The sequence below is a fragment of the Micrasema longulum genome, unplaced genomic scaffold (genome assembly GCF_059751315.1).
Source record: "Micrasema longulum isolate JH-2025_06_02 unplaced genomic scaffold, ASM5975131v1 h1tg000271l, whole genome shotgun sequence".
NCBI lineage: Eukaryota > Metazoa > Arthropoda > Insecta > Trichoptera > Brachycentridae > Micrasema > Micrasema longulum.
Window position 1 is genome coordinate 304,851 of NW_028277475.1, and position 20,062 is coordinate 324,912.

A 20,062-nucleotide genomic window follows, 5' to 3' on the forward strand; every position below is an offset into this window, starting at 1 on the left:
AGAGAGCTGAACGTAGAATAATTGTTAAATTTCTATAATGTCGTACGTCAATTCGCTTTGTAGCTGCAATACATTCGTTAAACTAGCTTCCGTGTGTATGTTAATACTATCAAATTATTTGAAACTTAAAATTCATAAATAGTGTCGAGAATTCCAACAGTCTGTGCGCTCTGTGGTTGCAGGATATGTTGTGATCCAGCTCTCATTTGTAAACGCCCAAATTCAATTTTTAAATAATGTAAATGGGGGCTGGATTTCATATCGTCTATGCGATTTGTAGCTCCAAGACGTGCTGTAATCTAGCTCCTTTCTGTTATATAATTATACTTTAATTGGAAACTAGGAACTAAAATCCCAACCGTCTATGCGCTATGTAGCTGCAAGACGTGTTGGGACATTTATTGCACAGCGCCCTTGAGTTGATTTTCACGAAAATAACGCCATATAAATTATCCACAATAATAATAATAAAAAAGCACTCGCCCTGCATTCTAGAGCCCGGCTCTTCGAAGACCTGGGCTCGGGCGAGAATTAATTTACGGGGACCCGTCACAATAGATCTCCGTAGGTTGCAGTGACGTCAGGAGCTTATTTAGTACTGACCCCCGTCTTCAATAATAAGAATTCTCATTAATTACGATAAAGTTTGATAAAATTCGATATTGAAAATTGTCAGCAATTTTGTTATTTATAATGTCTTATATCTGTCTCGTATCTATGTGTGTCAAAAGATTTAAGCTCTACATTATTCAATTATACAGATATTCTGTTATCTAATTTGCAAATATACCGTGATATCTTTCTGAGATTCGTTTATTATTACATTGTTCTTTGATCTTTTTGCTATCATCTATTAAAACTTAAAAATTTAATACAATTTGCCGTCGCCGGTAATTTAAAATGCTGCAGAGCGTAAATAGGGAAATATCACATACTACAAATACCGATAAAAATATATGAAATGGATTTAGAATAATAAATTTCAGGCTACTGTGGGAGGCGGTATTTGAAGTGGTTTTCTGGGGATATTGTTAGAGACATACAGACTAAGCATTTCTATAAAAAAAAGTGGAAAGCTTCTGGCTGTCGCTGTGATTACGAGATGTTTGGGTGTTACAGATCTGTCGTAAGACGTAGTATTCGATTGGCGTTCTGGGAGCTCATTTCCAACATGGAAAGCAACATTCTTCCAGATCCAAATACCTTTTGAGACTACATAAGGTCACAAAAGGCGGATGGCGGGAATGTTGACTCCATGACATGGGGTGAAAAATTGGTTCGGGGTGCAAACATAGCCGAGGAGTTTGCACGTCAGTTTAAAACAGTTTATAGCAATGAACCTCCGCTTCTGAATGTCAATATTGCTAAGCAATGTTCACAGACCGGTGCACAGTTTATTGATGTTCAAAATATCTATGAGAAAGACGTGGCCGGCACTAGTAAAACATTAAGTTATACTCATTCTCTCGGTCCAGATTTTATTCCGACATTCTTCCTAAAAAGTTGTGTGGAACTGATCAAAAAACCACTCTGTTTTTTGTAAAGACTTTCTTTTAATACGGAGGTCTTCTCAGAAACATGGAAGACGTCAAAAGTCAAGGATCTAAGTCATCAGTAGAAAATTACAGACCTGTAGCTGTTCTTTCTGCACTAGCGAAGGTATTTGAAACTATCATATGTAGAATCATCACTTCCCGAGTAGAGACATTGATTATTGATGAACAACATGGATTTAGGAAAGGCTGCTCGGTTGAGACCAATCTAATGGTTTTCACGAACTACATCACGGAAGCTCTGGATGCAGGACATCAGGTAGACTGTTCATACAATGACTTCACCAAGGTCTTTGATACTGTCGACCATGATGTCTTATTAAATAAGCTGTATGAGATCGGTTTCTCAGATGGTATATTGATATTAATGGTGAGCTACTTCCAAAATAGAAACCAATACACTTCCTGCGACGATAGCCGACTGTTGCCTGTTAGTTTGTTTATTATTATGAATACCCTTATCCAGTAGCGGCGTTAGGGTAGGGCGGGGTTGGGCGACTGCCCAGGGCGCCAGATATAAAGGGTCGCTGCAGGCGCCCCATTTTATCCTCTCGCTCATCAAGCCAGTCCAACTTACTCGTAAATTTCCTAAATCTAGCGACAAACTCGTTATAGTGGTCCACGATGAGCCTATAACTTCTCCAAAAAAGAAATTTGAAGTCGAATTTTTCTACAGCCTTTTGGACACTACCTGAATTTCACTCAATGAAAGATTTGAAAAGTTAAATAAGTACTCGAAATCTTGGTTTTTTCTGTTCAATATAAAAAAAATCAGAAAAACCAGACCTTCTCAAACTCTGTGGAAATTTCCAATTGAAATTAACAGTACATTCTAAATCCGATATAGATGGTTGTATGTTGTGTGATAAACTCGTAAGTCTGAAATAATTTTTGCCTGATCAGAATGTGGTTAATCCTGTCACTGTTTTGAATTTTATCAAAGACCGTAACTTACAAGAACTACATCTAAATTTATGGATAGCGTTGCGAATATTGATCACTTTACCTGTAACGGTTGCTTGTTGGGAAATTAGTTTTTCTAAACTTAAACTGATAAAAACTTATCTACGATCGACAATATTTTAATCTAGATTGACAACATTGACATCATTGTCAATCGAAAACGAAATTGCGGAAAACATAAACTTAAGTATTTAAATAAAAGAGTTCGTTGATGAGAAAGGCTGGAAAAGTAAAAAATTATTAGTATTTTTTTAATAAATGGCCTTTTTTCGTATGGGTTTAAAGGGGTGGAAGATAGGGGGCGCTGTAGAAATCCCGCCCAGGGCGCTGTTAGAGCTAAAACCGCCCCTGCTCTCTTATCCTTCGGTCGTATATAATTCATACGTTGATTGGTTAGTATTAGCAAAAAGTGATTCCCGGTAATTTTCAAAGTTGATGAATTAAAATTATGTAATTTCTCTTTATAATTTCATGGTTTCTATTTTATTAAATGGAATGTCAGCACATCACTTAATATCGAAACGTTTTTGTCACCTGCAACTATTTTTTGCTCAAATTTAGTTACCTAATTCAGCGATTATTAGTTACTATTTTATTAGTGGGCTTAAAATTGGGGTAAATGTTTAAAAAATGCGTAAATTATTGTTTTCTCACTGGAAATTGAATCCGAAACTCAACTCAACTAGGTAGCGGACATGAAATGATGATGACGATGATGACTTTTCGTAGGTCAACCATCAAATAATCAGTAAAAAGTTAGTGTTAATACCGCTTTTCCGCTATTTTGATAAAATGTATTTGATGTTCAAACGCGTATCTTGGAAAATATTGGTCCAAAGAAAAAAATATTACGATTTTTAAGTCAATTTTATTTTCTCAGACTTTTATTTTTTTTTTTTCTATAAAATCTACAGGGACGTAATTATGCACAAAAAACTGATTTTAAACACCATTTTTTCAAAATCCCGGCATGAGCGGTGGTCGTTCGAGGACACAAATTTGAGGTTTTACTAAGGACCCTATGTCTACCGATCATGTTAAGTTTCAAAACATAATAACATTTTTTATTTTAAAAAAAGTAAAAAAAGTACATACCGAATGACCTTGAACGTCCCATACTTATAATAAATCTCGACAACCACCCGATGGATCTAAACCTGGTTTTGCAGTCATGTAAAGTGCCATAAAACAAAGCTACTCGTATTTGTAATATCTTTGAAAAATTAAAATTAGCACGTCAAATTCGTTTCTTACCGAAAAATACCGTATATTACCAAAATCTGGTGAAATTCCCGTAATTAAAAATACCGCGGTAATTTTACCGCCTTGCATCTCTAATGTTAACATCGTATATTGCATATAATAAACTATTATTATATTAACAAAAACAGTATGTGCAGTTTGTTTTTAGCATTTATATACCTTATTCAAACAATTTACACTTTTCCCATCAAGCATTGTAATTTTCCAATGAAGGTGTCATTTTTAACCAATAACAAACGTTGAACTATGACCACTACCAAAACATATTATCAATGTTTTTTATAAACCGGCCTCAAATATTGACGATTGACCCATAAAATATGTATTCAATATAATAAATATTGTTTATGTTACATAAATCGTAAACAGTAAACATAATATGTATCCAAGCAGATTAATAATGTGTAAAATAAAACTTCTCTCCGTCTCCGGGCGGATGAAGAATACAGTCATGTGTGTGAGATAGAACCAGAACCCTGGACGAGTGTTTTGGACTCGATGGCTGCTCTCAGGTAAAAATTATGACAGAGGAAATCGAGTGGAGATAAGTCAGCCTCGTTGTGCAGAGGTTTACGTGTTCGCTTACCATTCTTGAGGTCCTGGGTTCGATTTCCAAGTAGGGTGGAAGTGAAATATTAATTTTAAAATGAAGTCTGAAAGATGCATAAAATACCCAGGAGTAATTATTGACTGTCAACCTTAATGGACTAATCATCTTGAAGTAATTATTAATAAACTGAGATATTTGACCTATGTGTTCAAACGATTAAGTATTTACGCCCAGCTAAATACTATTAAAATGGTATATTATGCACTTGTACAGTCATCGCTTTCCTATGGAATGATGGGATGATGGGGAGCTTTTAACAACCATATATCAGGATATAATTATGATACAGTGATAATTAAGATTAATTACGATTTAGGAAATATATCAAAATTGTTAAAAGTGAATAAATTAAAATAAAATATCTCAAAAACAAAATACGTAAATATTGGGAAAAAAATTATACCCCAGGAATACAATATTAATATTGATAATTTAAACATAAATTCTGTGAACGAAACAAAGTATCTCGGGGTTTACTTAGGTAAATATTTTAATTTCAAAACACATTCTCAATATGTAACAAAAAAAAATCATTTATAAGAAGATTATGAAATGTAATAGATATAAAAAAGTAGTGTTCTTATATATAAAACAATCATATGTCCACATAAAGTATTGTTCTTCCATTCTTTTTTTTATGTTATCAAGGAGAAATTAAATATTTAAAAATTCTTCAAAATAAGGCGATGAGGATTATACTCAAAAGAAATATTTATTCTAATGTAGAAATAATGCACAAAGAAATTGGCTTGCTCACAGTAAAGCAGCAAATTAAATATAATCTAGCAATTTTTATGCATAAAATAATTAAGGTGATGAACAAAATAAAAACAACAATAAAATTTAAACAACAATGTCATACATATAAAACAAGGGATAAAAAAATATATTAACTATGAGGAGAAAAACAGAATCTCAAAACTCATTGTACAAGGGATTGAAGCTGGGGTTGAAGGGATTGAAGCTGTTGAAGTTACCTGAAGAAATAAATAGATAAAAAAAATTGAAATATTTCAAATTAATTTGAATTTTTTTTTTATTGAGAAATTTTGATAAAATGTTGTAATATTATTAAAAGTTTATATTAGTTCTTAAGATGTTATGAACTAAATTAATAAAGCGTAAATAAATAAATAGCAAACCATTAGAATCTGTTCAAAAATTGATCTTAAAAATAATGCTTCACTAAAATCGCATTTTTCCCTCTTTCCAATTGTTCCAAGAAGCTCAACTTTTGGAAATAAGACAAATATATTGTTTTCAATGTGTAAAATATATATATGCATGAACCAAAATTTATTTACTAGTAATTCAAATAGATCAAGTCTAGGAAGGAATCGTGTGCTAGAAATATCACATTTTAAAACGAGGCTATCACAGAGACATGTATATCTATTGTCCTAAAAATGTTTAATACTTTTTTTACTGATAATATTTTATTTTATATTTTCCTTCTTTCAAAAAACACGCACTATGCTGGATTCAAACTAAAGATTTTAACTATTTTTCCTACGATATATTCTGTTGCCCTTTAAAAATAAGGTATGTTTTTATGTTTTTTATTTTCTTTTTTAATTACTAAAAAAAAGCCACTAAATATCTCAATTTGCGCATACGCGGACTTCTGAATTCCAGTACTAGGCGACCGCCCTATGTGAACCAACACACTTACGCAATTCCCTATTTCAGAATTTAATGGAGTGCGGTGAATTTATTTTAAAAGTTATTTTAAAAAGTTATTTTTAAATGAACACCCATCTCAGATCACCACGATTAACGACAAACTAATAAAAAAAATGTTACTAAAAAGATTAGCTAACTTGTAGCTAATTTTACTGTGTAAAAAAATAGGTACCGATCGTTTAGAAGTAATTTTTTTAGGGAAGTATTGGTTTGTATTTTATTTTTAATTAAAATTGATTTATTTATTTATAGATTACATTCATTTAACAAAAAAATGTTTCTTTTGAAAATTTGTATTCTATTGTTAACGATAATATTTTTAACATCTTTTGCAAAGGTTGTCTAAGTTTTTTGTTAAGTTTTATCTGGTAGTTTATTATATTATTTTAGTCCCTTGTTAATTAATCTCGACCGTCCTTGTCTCGTTTTATAATGTTGTATATAATATTGTTCTGATGTTCTTATATTGTTTCCATTTTACTTCAATTTTTTTCAAGTTTTAGTTCTTTGGTTAGGAGTTAGGACCCCGCATGATACATCTCTCTTCAATCCGTGCCGCATGTCTGAGGACGGTGATCACGCCTGACTCCAGGCATGGTTCATCTGTGGACAGTCTTCCTGCATCTGGAACGGTCTTGCGCTCTTCTGTAGGCATATTCGTCAGAGATTATTCTGATAATTCAGTGACAAAGCCGCTCCATTTTGTCGTCCACGCGACTTTTTAGAAGGTTTATCTACTACTACACTAACGAGTAGGGATGAGAGGCGTGTATCAGTCGGGGGTCAAGCTGGGCTGCTCCTTCGCCGCCGTGGTGGGTTATTGGGGACGCTGTCCTGTAAATGTAAGGAATGTATTCCATAAATCGAACAGGAATGACTAATTGAGAACTCTGTTGATTCCAGAATACCAGCGTACCTGTGCACTCTGTGCGGCAAACTCATAGGACTGACCTGGGAAGTTCGCGGAGAACACAACATCGACAACTCGACAGGAAACATAGTCCTTCTCAACCACCAGAGCTCCATAGATCTCGTTTGTGAGTATATTTGCACATCGATAGGGATGAGGCAGTGAAATTTTCCAGGTTCCAAGTCCAAACAGAGAGCAGAGAAGATAGAACGCCACATCGTTCTGTCTTTGCATACAGACCTCGCTTCCTCTTCATTCATTCATCTCCTCATGCGCGCACGCCGATTATTCCTTCTGACATGTCCGTCTTCAAGTACAGGTAAACGTCGTTTTGCGCCGGTTCGATTGACGCCGATTACAATTACGCCGGTTGACAGTAGGCGCCGCGATTCTAAAAGCAGAGACACTTTTACACGTTGTTTTATTCTATTACCACGTACGCGAGCGGCCTATTGTGAGTGTGAAATTGTTTCCAAGTTAGTTTACGTTTTGTTTTTTTAAAAAATAAAAAGGTATGATTTTATATTTTATTTTATTATTTTTAAAATTAAAAAAATATTTGTTATTTATGCTATGATTTTGTAAGAAAGGAAGCAAAAACAATCAAATCAAATGAAATTGGATTATTTTTTTTAAAAGTATTTAATTTAGTACCGACGATCTAGTGAGTTAGTATTTATTATGAAAAAATCATTATTTTTATCAAAAATTTATTATTTATTTTGTAAAATAATTTAAACTGTATTTATTAAACATATTTATAAGTTATTATGAATATTTTTAGGATATGTATTAAATAAACATGTTAGATTGTTCTTAGAATTTTGACACGGAACCTAACCTAATATCTTCCATTATTTTTGTGTTCATTTTATGCCGGTGTCTTTCGAAACAGAACCCCGGCGTTTACCTGTATTTGATGGACTTGATCGTGCCACGTTTTTTTAGATCTTCCTTGTTTTCTGCATCCATCGACGTTCATATCGTAGATCCTTTCAGCCGTTCTTTCGCTGTCCATTCGCTCTACATGTCCAAAACAACGCAGCACCCCTTTCTTGATTCTGTCGATAATGCTTGTCTCAGCCTTACATAGTTCGCGGTTCTCGACATTTGTGCACCTTTCATAAATCGTTTTACCACACATTCGCCTGAAGGATCGCATTTCGACAACATCTAATCTACTTTTATAACTATTTTTCAATTCCATACTTCGCTCCCATACTTAAAGAACTGGCGCTAAAACTCCTTGTTAGCTGGTTTTGCCTCCTGTGACAAACATTTGCTTGCCAATTTCAGTGTACCGTTCACCCTTTTCCCGGCACTCACCCCCCTTTCAATATGTTTCTCAGTCTTTCTATCCCTAGTAAACATACTTCCCAAATACACTAATTATTCTACCTGATTCTAAATATCTCCGTTCACACTGATCTCACATTTAGTTATATTTTCACTCCTTTCAAAAACCATCACTTTCGATTTATCAACATTCATTAGAAAATCGCCTTTTTTGCATACATCGTAGACTTTTGTTACCAAAAATTGCAGAAAGATCAGTGGTTTAAAAAAAAATTGTTAATAAACTATTGAACTAAGCCAATTTAAAAAAATATATATCGTATTATCAGCGCTATGATTTTTTTAAGTTTCGTATTTCTGAAATTACTTGCATGTGACGTCAGAGGTTCTGTTTATTATCTGTTAGTTCTGACGATTGGTCCGTTCACGGTAAGTAAACCGGATATCTTTCACAGCTCTCTTATCATATGTTGATTCATATAAACTAGTGACGTCGTTCAAAGTAGTTCGTTTTCTTTTTTATTTGAATTTTTTTTTTCGTACATTTTCAAAAAACTTTTTTGTATTCAATTTACCGTAGGACTGAAGTTCCTCATTCAATTATTTATAACTTCTTCAGTAACTTTTCTTCTTAATTTCCTTTTCATGTTTTGTTTTATTGCTTAATACCTTATAAACTGTTTTTGTTTTCTATTAATTTTTATAATAAGAGAACGGACGTAACAAACTCCGGTGACAGCTGTCATCAAGCGGAGGCGATACGGTTGGCTTGGCCAAGTACTGCGCATGCCTCCTGAGAGCCTTAACCACGCTCGCCTACTTTACAAGGCATCAGTTTCTCGACGTCCTGGACGTCCACTGCTGACTGCTCGTCAGCGAACCTGACTTGACATGCACAGGAGCTGGCAGCCGACAGAGATGCCTGGAGGTTCTTCGTGGACACCATATGCTCCCAGGGAGCGGACATGGAATGATAAAGATGATTAATTTTAATGTAATGCTTTTATTCTTTTGTACATTTGATTATGTTTATAGCTATGTGTAATTTAAACTATAATATTTTATGTACTTATTGCTAAAGATGATTCATTCGAACGAAAATTATCTAATGCAATAGACATAGAATTAAGAATAGTCCAGAAACCGCATACGCACATCAAACAGAAGGGGACTCAACTACTCATAAATGAGTAGGTTTACGTTTTGACCCATTAGTTTCTTTGTAGACGTCTCTCAGTACGCAACTCCTGATTCGAATTTAACCATGCCGTGTTGTGTCTTTTTAAAGTGTAGAAATACTGCTAGGATCTTAAAGAAACAGGATGCAATCACATTTCATGTGTAATTAACAAACGAATGTTTAAAAAGCAAATAAATCACTTAAAAATTGAATTATTTTTCCATCTGTCAGATTCTCGAAGAAACAAAATGGAAATTTCGTTAGTGTTGCCTGGGTAGTATTTTGTTTACCCTACTTTGCTCATATAATAAGAGAAATAATGAAAATTGAACCTCGGATTAAACAACACCGTAGTGGACATTTGACCGACATTATCTTTAAAGCATAAAATATTATTTGACATGATATAGAATATCCGTTTTATGTCAAATAAAATTTGTTTTATATTTTAAGTTCAAAGTTCATTAATTCAATTACTCTTATTAAATGACCCTTTACTTATCTACTCTGTTGTGTCGATCAATGTTTCCGAGTAAACAATAAAATTTTATAAAAATTAACAAATTGTTTTTTTTTTACCTTACATTTGTGTTTTGGTTATATTCTTCGCGATCAGGCAATATTATGCGCAGACTTCAAATATGCGCGCAGCCAAAGTGTGTCTAAGTGGGGGAATTATTGGACACAGTCCGATGTATTCAAATATGATTCTACGCTTATTTTGGACTATTCTTCATTCCATGGCATTAGATTACTAAATTCATTTGAATGAATCAGTAATAGGTTCACATGTGAAAGTTAGTTAATTCTATTGACTGTAAATATCCAAAGGGAGGTATCCAAAGATTTTTCAAGTACTATTTTTTTAATCAACAATGCTTTAAGCATGAAGACAGCCTGGATTTCTCCCCTGGGGAGTTATTTAGATCTATTTTTTTCAGTCAATTTTGTATTTTTTATTTTATAAATTTATTGCATAAAATTAGTATACATATTTAATAACAGGGAATCTATATAAAACTAATTTATATAAAATGAAAACGAAGTGTTCTCTGTTTATGATAGTCTCCATCAAACATGGCTCAGCCTGATCTAAGATGGAGATTTTAAGTAAGACAATAGATGGAAGAATTGAGAAAATGGGGATGTTTAAACATAGACAGAATTATGAACATGACACAGTGTGTAAAGCGGCCACTTAAACCAGCCAATGATAACTTGCCCCCCACATACCGCTCTCCGCATCTGAGGACATAAGTCTCCTTGGCGGTGAACACATACCCGAAAAATGCTCGTTGCTGAACGAGAAAAACTGCCCGAAGGAGCTCTCAGTAATCTGGTAGCGTTAGCATCTTTGTGCTGAAAGATGGTAATCCAGAAGTACATAATACGCATTTCATTGGATTTGAGAAAGAGGGAAGAGATTTCTTCATTGGACAAGATCTATTCGCCGAAATTATTACAAAACTGTAGCCACCAGATCTGTATATCCAATACCAGCCAATGACAGGTCATAAGCTCTGTATACGCCTAGACTAATAACAGACGGTTGCAACCATTTTTAAAAGTTTAAATTTATTTCAACAGAGAGGGAAAACATTTTTGAGAAGGGAATATGGAAGTCTAGGCATTTACAGGGCTTATGACCAGGGCATTGGCTGGTTTAAGTGGTCACTTTACACACTGTGTAAAATTCATCATTCTGCCCATGTTTGAACACCCACATTTCCTCAACTCTTCCATCTGTTGACTTTTGTGACGTAAAAGAGCTGAAACCTTTATCGTGTGGGTGAGATTCATCCGGCTCAACCAAATCACCTACTAGGCAACGCCTGAAAACAATTTTCCAATTTTTATACTTCTTCTTTTACCAGGTAGTTAATTCAACAATGTTTGAGTATGTCCAAATGCTTGCAGACTGGCTGGATTTCCTCCCTAGGGAGTTGTTCATATTTGAATTTATTTCAACAGAGAGGGGAAATGACAGGTCATAAGCCCTGAAAATCCCCAGACTTCCATATTCCCTCCTTAAAAATGTTTTTTCTCTCTGTTGAAATAAATTTAAATATGAACAACTCCCTAGGGAGGAAATCCAGCCAGTCTGCAAGCATTTGGACATACTTAAACATTGTTGAATTTTTAAAAGTGATCACAGGCCTTTGAATCCCTGTGACCAAGCTAATCTGTTTTTTAAATTTGCGTTTTTAATTACGTAAATGTTTATTTTTGAAATGCGTTTCTTAATAAATCATCAGCCAAGACAGATAAATAACCTTTTTTATTTTCAGCGTTGGCCATTCTGTGGCCTCTGATGAAGGAGGCCTCAGTGATAAGCAAACGCGCCCTGTTCTACCTGTGGCCTTTTGGCCTCGCTTGTTGGATGTGGGGTACGATCTTCATCGACAGAAAGCGCGCCCAGCAGGCTCAGGAGACTCTCAACCAGACAGTAAAGGCAATCAGCTCTAGGAAGGTAAGGCGCCATTGTTATTACACTTCTACAAGTGACATTATTATTCAAATTAGATTTTTCTCTAACTCGGGTGTTCTGTATACTATGTTAGTTACATTTTGTTAGTTTAATTTTCTTATGTTTTTTTCTCTCTGAAAAAAAAATTCTAAAAATATATTTGTTTTGACTTGAATTTTGCGATTAAAAACAAAATGAGTTCATGTATTGTTTTATGCAATTACTTTCATAAATTATTTAATCATTAACATAAAGAGTTACAATTTTACCAGTAAGAATGACTTGTGATATTTTTATCGGTAATTGTATTAATTTACTTACACACATCAAAGTGACAGTTGTCAATGTTTTTTTAAGTTTTTATGTCCTAACAAGACGAACCGCGTCACATATAAATATATATATTTCTTAAAGTAGAATTAAATCCAATAAAAGTGTTTTATTTTGGATACCGTACAAAATTTTAATGTAGAATTCTACCAATTATCTGCATACACAATAAATATATTATTTTTTACAAAAAATAGTTTATTTTTTAGTTACCTGCCTCACTGGGTAACCCTGTATTGAGGCAGGAATTTCTGTCGAGTCAGTGGGTATTCAACACGCTATTATGAATGAAATTTACCACTATAGTCCTTAAAATGTAACATGATTAGAATGACAGTTGTCTGAAAAAGTGACGACATAACTGTGTAGTAACGTCAAAGGAGTTATTTATATTGACACACGAAAAATCATTTGTATCTGGCGTGTTAATTATTTTTTTTATTACAATGCTTGAAACATATATATATAAAATTAGCTTTAAAACTAAAAAAAACTAAAATGAACCTAATTATTAACGACGTTCTTACAAGGTTATATCATTTTGTAAAAACGTTAGAAATGGGACAAATTGATCAATGAATAAAAAAATTATCCGTTTGATGTTGTTCATGAAAAAAGTATAAATGTCTCATTTTTTGGTGAACAATTATGTTAAACACACTATAATAGGCTTGTTTTTTCGTTTCTTATATAAATTTTCGGAAACAGAGTTTCATGATTGCATGAAATGACTGATAAAATTGATTTGATCAGTGATCAGTAATTTCCCATCACTAATACAATTAGTTTGACAGCTGTCGTTCTAATCAAGCTACATTTTAAGGACTATAATTGCTCCAATGGGTTCATGATCTATCGTATTATTTCCATTAGATGATGAGTGATTTTTTACTTAGGATTAGGAATTTAGGTACTTTAATAAGTTATTTTCCAGACGACCTATTTTTCGTTCGCGTGTATTTATGCTTTGTATCTTTTAAAATCTAAGTGACTTTTAGTACAGTTTTTCTGATACTCATTATGTTGGCCCTTCTCTGTTGAGAGGTATTCCTCTTCTGTGGGTGTGCATATGGGCTTTACTCACTTTCATTATTTGGATTAATTTGTCATTTATTTTGCAGGCAAAGATCCTGTTGTTCCCCGAGGGAACGCGGAATAGCGGAGACAAACTGTTACCATTTAAGAAAGGAGCTTTCCACGCGGCACTGGACGCTGGCTGTCCCATACAACCAGTCGTCGTATCAAAATATTACTTCCTCGATGCAAGGAAATCGAGGTTTTCAAAAGGTGACAGATTATCATCCTCGTCTCCATATTAATTACTATTATTTTATTGTAATATTTAAACCCTATAAATTGTTTACACGGACAATAGGGTAGGCCGATGTTGTATGAAGTTTCTAATTCTTTTAGACATCAAAGTTAAAGGGGTCTGAAAAGTTGCATTTTGGATCACATTGAACGTAAAAATTATTTTAACATACTACTTTTGGCCCTCAACCGAGGTTTGAAATTTATAACTGTCTGAATATTTTGTTAATTATCAATATCAATAAAATTATTTTTTTGTTAGTAAAGATATAACTTAATCACATTACAAATTCAAATGCGTTTTAGAACTACCGAAACGCAATAATTTTACACTCCGCGGAACTGATTCCGTTGAGCGCCTGGCTAATATTGACGAAAACAATGGCTCATTAAAACAATTCTACCCATTTATTACAAAACAAAGTGCAACTCACGCCCTTAAATGCTTAATTAATAAGGTTCAGTGCACATTATAAAATTTAAATGGACTGATTTTCTTACTTAAATACGAAATGACAGCCGGTTTAGCGCGAAAATTTGACTATTTTGAAAACTTCAAGCTCTGGTTGAGAGCCAAAAGTAGTATCAAATATTTTATGCATTCCGAGTAATCCAAAGGGCAACTTTTCAGGTCACCTTTATTTCAAAATTCGGAAAAAAAATATCGGCCTACCCTAATGGACAATGTCCGTTAATAAATAAATAAATAGATAACTCTGTTGACTTCTTTGTGCAATCGGGGCCCTGATGGTGTATGGGACAATGCATCTCGGTGCAGCAAATGCATAGTTTTTCAATCGTTTGTTGCAAAAAGACAAAGTGATCAGTCTTACACTTTACGTCCAATATTTTACGTCCACCCTGCCAGAAATCAAACCTAGGACCTCGAGCATAGTAGGCGAACAGTAAAATACTTATGACGTAATTTGTTCGTGTCCGGGCGGGTGAAGTATACAGTTCTGTGTGTGCAATAGAACCAGAATTCTGTACGAGCGTTTTGGCGCGTTCGCCTACCACGCTCGAGGTCCCGGGTTTGATTCCCGCGAAGTTTTCTATAAAACAATTGTTTTAACCATTTATAGGACACATATGATTAATATGTATTTTTTAATGTAAAATGTAATAATGTATAAAGTATCAATGATGTGTATAAACTTAATATATATGTATATGTATGTATAAAATATAATAAAAATATGTATGTGCGAATATATATGTATATAGGTGTGTGAATGTATGGTTATGAATGCATTACAAGTGCCTGATGATGATATCAAGGTGAATGATGCACCACGCTCTGGTAGGCTTGTCGTCGAAAATGTCGATAAAATCATGGAAAATATCGAGATAGGCCATCATGATAGCAGTCGTAGCATCGTCCAGGAGCTGAATATTGATGATAAAACCGTTTCGAACCATTTGCAGAAGGCTGGATTTTAAAAAAAAGCTTGATGTTTGGGTGCCACGCGAGCTGACGCAAAAAAACCTCATGGACCGAATTTCCATTTGCGAATCGCTGCTGAATCGCAACAAAATTGACCCATTTCTGAAGCGGATGGTGACTAGTTATAAAAAGTGGATCACTTACGACAGTGTCAAGCGACAGAGATTGTGGTCAAAAGCCAACAAAGCGGCCCAGACCGTGGCCAAGCCAGGACTGACGGCCGGGAAGGTGTTGCTGTGTGTTTGGTGAGATTGGCAGGACATACTCTACTATGAGTTGCTCCCCTATGGCCGAACGCTCATTTCTGCCCTCTACTGTGAAAAAGTCGACCGTTTGAAGCTAGTGATCGAACAGAAGCGACCAGGATTGGTGAATAGGAGAGGAATCGTGTTTCATCAGGACAACGCCAGGCCGCACACATCTTTGATGACGCGCCAGAAGCTCCGGGAGCTCGGATGGGAAGTTCTTATGCATCCAACCTATAGTCCAGACCTGGCACCAAGTGACTACCACCTGTTCCTGTCTATGGATAACGCACTTGAGGGTACAAATTTGGCCTCTACAGAGGCCTGTAAAAATTAGTTGTCCGAGTTTTTGCCACTAGGGACAAGGGCTTCTAAGAAGGGGCATTATGAAGTGGAATTATCATTGACAACAAGTTATCAAACAGAACGGTGCATTTTTGACTTAAATCGGATGATTGTAACACCGTTTAATAAAGCATTGAAATTAAGCGAAAAATACGAAATTACCTTTTCCCCAACCTATTGTTTTACATATTTATTTATTATCGTTCAACAGACACTATAGAGTATTTAGAAGATATTTCTTCAGTTATTTTTTTTCAACTGAAGCACTTTCACGTTAATGATGGTTTGAGGGAGATCATTGAACAACCTTGGAATGACGCAATTTAATGTTCGTTCTTCGAAGTAATTTGTAATTCGGAGAACGACCAGGAACCCTTAGTTTTTAATCTAGTATTGTGAGTGTGGGAAACTCTTTTTTTATATTCCGGATCAACAAAGTGATCTACAATCAATTTGTAGTCACAAATTTGTTTTACCGGTAAGACATTACATAATTTAAAATATACACATTCGCCCATGTGTTTCGCCTCACAAATTATGCTATCTGGTACAATCCCCGTTAACAGTCTTATCTGACTATCATAAATTAGGTGAGACCCCAGACGCGCACTCCGTAAAATATAATCGATTCAATTAGCGAGTATATACTATGTAAAGTTTTAAAGGTAGTTTGCTTTTGATTTCATAAATGACTAAGTTTTATTGCGTTCTAGGTGCCCTATAAAGTAATTTACTTTACTTTCTTTTATAAGACTTATTTTTGGCGCTCATGTTTAAATTTGAAAAAAAACGGACACATTATTTGTAAGTTTTTAAAGGATAAATGTTAAAATGAAATTTCGTTTGATACGTACTTAGAGCATGTTTCAAAAGAATGCAAAATATTTCCCTCAGAACGGGACACTCCATCGTTGAACGGGACACAACATTATGTTTAATTTAAAACAGACAGGCGCCGTGGCGCAGTTGGTTAGACGGCCAACTGTAAAACTGGCGTCGCGGGTTCGATTCCCGCCAGTTGCAAGAAAAAAATTCAAGAAATATTTTTTTCTCGATTGGTCTGGGTGTTGTTGCGTATTTTTCATAATCTCCTTCCATATCCCATCTTTCCCACCTGCTGACAAGACTTTAAATAGAGGCTTAGCGGGTAAATCCGTTTTTAAATATTATAATAATTACAGAAAATGTAAAAAAAAAATAATCAAATTTCAAAATTTCAAAATATCGTCATTTTGTTAATTTCACCAATAATTCGGCTACTCAATAAAAATCTTTATTTTTACTTGCATGCTTCATATTCATAAAAATGTTTTTTAAATTTTAGTTTTGAAAATAAAAACATTATCTTGGAGTATTTACGCATTGTAAATAAAGGATTGCATTTGAAATTCTTTTTTTCATTCATAATGTTTGATGAAGGAAATAGTTATCAAGTCTAATTAAATAATACTCGTCAACGTTAATAATACAGATAAAATTAACAACTTTTTAAAACCAAATCAATTACGAATAAGATTAAAAGAACTGATTATTTGTTATCGCGTGATTGTAAATAATCACTTTGGTAAAAGAGTATAGAACAACGAATGTCTCACACACTTTTTACATCTCACTCTCAATGCTACAAGTATATTCGCGAGCGAGTAAGACAATTTCACGCGTCACGCAGGACAATGATCAAAAGCCAGTACACAACACTCCCAGACATCCGTAGTCCGTAGCTCTCTGAGTTTCGTCAGGGGCGGGCCTCTCGCTCGCGCTGCGAGCATCTAATGTTTTTTTCATGTTTTTAGCAATTAGATTTAAATATATCACTTTTGACTTCAACTTTAAATAATTGAAGCGATTGCCTATAAATACTTTTTCGATTTAAAATCTCTCAATTTTGCGTGTGTAATGGCTACAACACACGTTCGTTAGGATCTTTTTGGCAGAGCAAGGGAAGTGTTACAGAATTATGTTTTCTCCAAATTAAGTTAGTACTACCTGTGTCCAGGCGAATGACGAATACAGTTACGTGTATAAAATAGAACCAGAACACCCCGGATGAGCGTTTTAGATTTGATAACTACTCTGAAAATCGTATAAAAATATATTTGCTTTCCATTTTGCTGTATGCACTCTAAATAACACATCACACTTTTATTCGTCGATAATGTGTTATGTACTTACATAGTACGTATTGTATTTAGTTAGCTGGTGGTAGAAATTACATACTCCACAGGATGTAAGATACTCAGAGCTCCGATGCATTTGGCACTTAACCATCTGGTAAAGCCCCCTGGGACCAATATTAACATCTTACGCAATGCAAAAATCATGTATTTTTATTGAAAAGGGTCGTTAATAGTATGCACCTGAAAATCATATGCTTCAATGCGTGAGAAATATACTTTTGCGTGAATCTCAGGATGTGGCGTGGGAAAAATAAATGTAGCTTTTTTTTGTATCAAACCTACCCCTCTTGCATTATGTAAATCCATACACAGTCCTTTGGAAAGGAATTAGAAATGTTATCTCACGTGGTTACTACGTCACTCTGACGTAATACTTAGTTTTAATATATAGGGTTGCTTTCAAGTGTAACAGTATAATGGCTTTTTGTAATGTCTTTTAAATAATAAATTAATATACAGCATCTTCGTGTCATGTCAATTGATCTGGTGGACTTCGAATAAATCACTCTCTGTGTGCTACTACATCGGCACATAACAAATGCTTGTCCCGGCTTTGCATTCGGTTGTCATAAGTATTACAATCTGAATTTTTATTTCCAGGGCACTTCATCATGACGATTCTTCCACCAATTCCGACGGCAGGACTGACTAAAGCTGATCTTCCCCAAATAGTAGACAAGTGTTATGCCACAATGCAGGAAACATACGCAGCGACGACATCTGAAGTCTTGCAAATGGTGTCAAACAATAACATCAGAACTTACAAGCAGAATTCTTGATCGAAACACTGTGAACTCTGCGTGGATAAGATAATTTACTTTTAAAAACTTCCATAAATCAATAATGAACTAAACAATGACTTCATATGAAATTATTTTACGCGAGTATTTGACTTCACATATCTACTAGTATGTCATATCGCATACCACTATATCATTGGTTGATTAGGAAGAATTTGTGATATAGTTCAAAGTAGTTTATTTTTATATTTTTTTTATACATTTTTCCGTACAATTAAATCCTTTGATTTTTACCCCGCGAAATAGCCCCGCCACACTATGCTCCTTGCGCTGCTCATCACTTTTCTCCTCGAGCTGCCACCCTCTCGCCTGATGTTTTTTTTTACATTTTACATTTTTTTTTGCACCACAACAGGCCAGGAGGCCTAATTACAGTGGTGAATTACATCACAGAGCACCCAGGCTTGAGAAAAATCACATTTTAATTTTTGTGTTCTCACCGGGAATCGAACCCGGAACCTTCCGTGCGTGAGTCAAGCGTCTTGACCACTACACCACGGAGGCCGCCGATGTTGCCCTCTCTGCCCACACACTGCTCTAATCGCGTAACCAAGCGACGCTCCGCACTTGTCATTTGCCTGTGCCATACCACGGACGATGAAACTGTGGCAGCGTGCGCGCTATGCATTTTTAGTATAGCCAATTATATCGATGTCATACAAAGAAATATACATCATTCAAAAATGACGCGTGCGTCTTGTGCGAGCGCTCGATGCGTACTGCGACCGCGCGATTATGTGGCCTGCCACTCGCGGTCATATTGCCGGTCCTTTGACTCGCGCTCAAAAACCGACAAAATAGGGAGCGGTGGGCACGACGAGGAGTATGACGTGCGTGAAGAATAGTATTGCCACACTACGTCTCTGCCCCCTTTTCTCCCTTCTTCCATGCCACTCGTCAAGTGTGTCGTCAGGCTCATAAGAAATCATTTTGTACATCCAATTTCCTGTAGCAATAAATTTCCTCATTGGTATAAGCTATAAAGCCCATGTAATTATGACATTTTCATAAATTGACAAAAGTTGTAATAAATCTGTAAAAAAATATTAATTTCATCGAAGAAAATTCAAACAAATTGATGCATGTAAATAATCAATTGAATTAATCATAGTATAGTATTTTAAGCTGTAAAAGATACAAATTCATTTGTAATGCATCATTGGAGTATTAAAGGGTTTCTCAAAGTTTTTCAGCAACCGAACACTTCGCAAATCCGAAAATTTAAATTTATCACTTGGCTTATTTTTTAGGTTGGGTAATTCATGATAGTAAAAAAATATTGTTTTTAAAATATTTAATATTTATTTTGTAATTATAACAATTCACATAAACTATGAGCGAATAAAACTCGATGACTCAGATGATTTCGAGTTCTTGAATTCCAATTCTTTTTTATATCAGGTACAGTTAAATTCTTACATATCGTCGGTAATACTACGGCCGCCTAACCTGTTTTTTTTTACGAAAATCTTTTAATGAAATAAA

The 20,062-nt window shown here is 34.7% G+C and overlaps 1 protein-coding gene across 1 annotated transcript in view; it reads left to right on the forward strand.

The window, feature by feature from the left end:
• LOC148282996 (1-acyl-sn-glycerol-3-phosphate acyltransferase alpha-like) overlaps positions 1–19,854 on the forward strand; it is a 62,112-nt gene extending 42,258 nt beyond the window's left edge. The window contains exons 4-7 of the mRNA XM_088224180.1: positions 6,976–7,109; positions 11,747–11,928; positions 13,377–13,542; positions 18,378–19,854. Coding sequence (XP_088080306.1) covers positions 6,976–7,109; positions 11,747–11,928; positions 13,377–13,542; positions 18,378–18,556 — 661 coding nt within the window. The 3' untranslated portion in view covers positions 18,557–19,854. The remainder of the gene's footprint in view (positions 1–6,975; positions 7,110–11,746; positions 11,929–13,376; positions 13,543–18,377) is intronic.
• Positions 19,855–20,062: the final 208 nt, after the last annotated feature.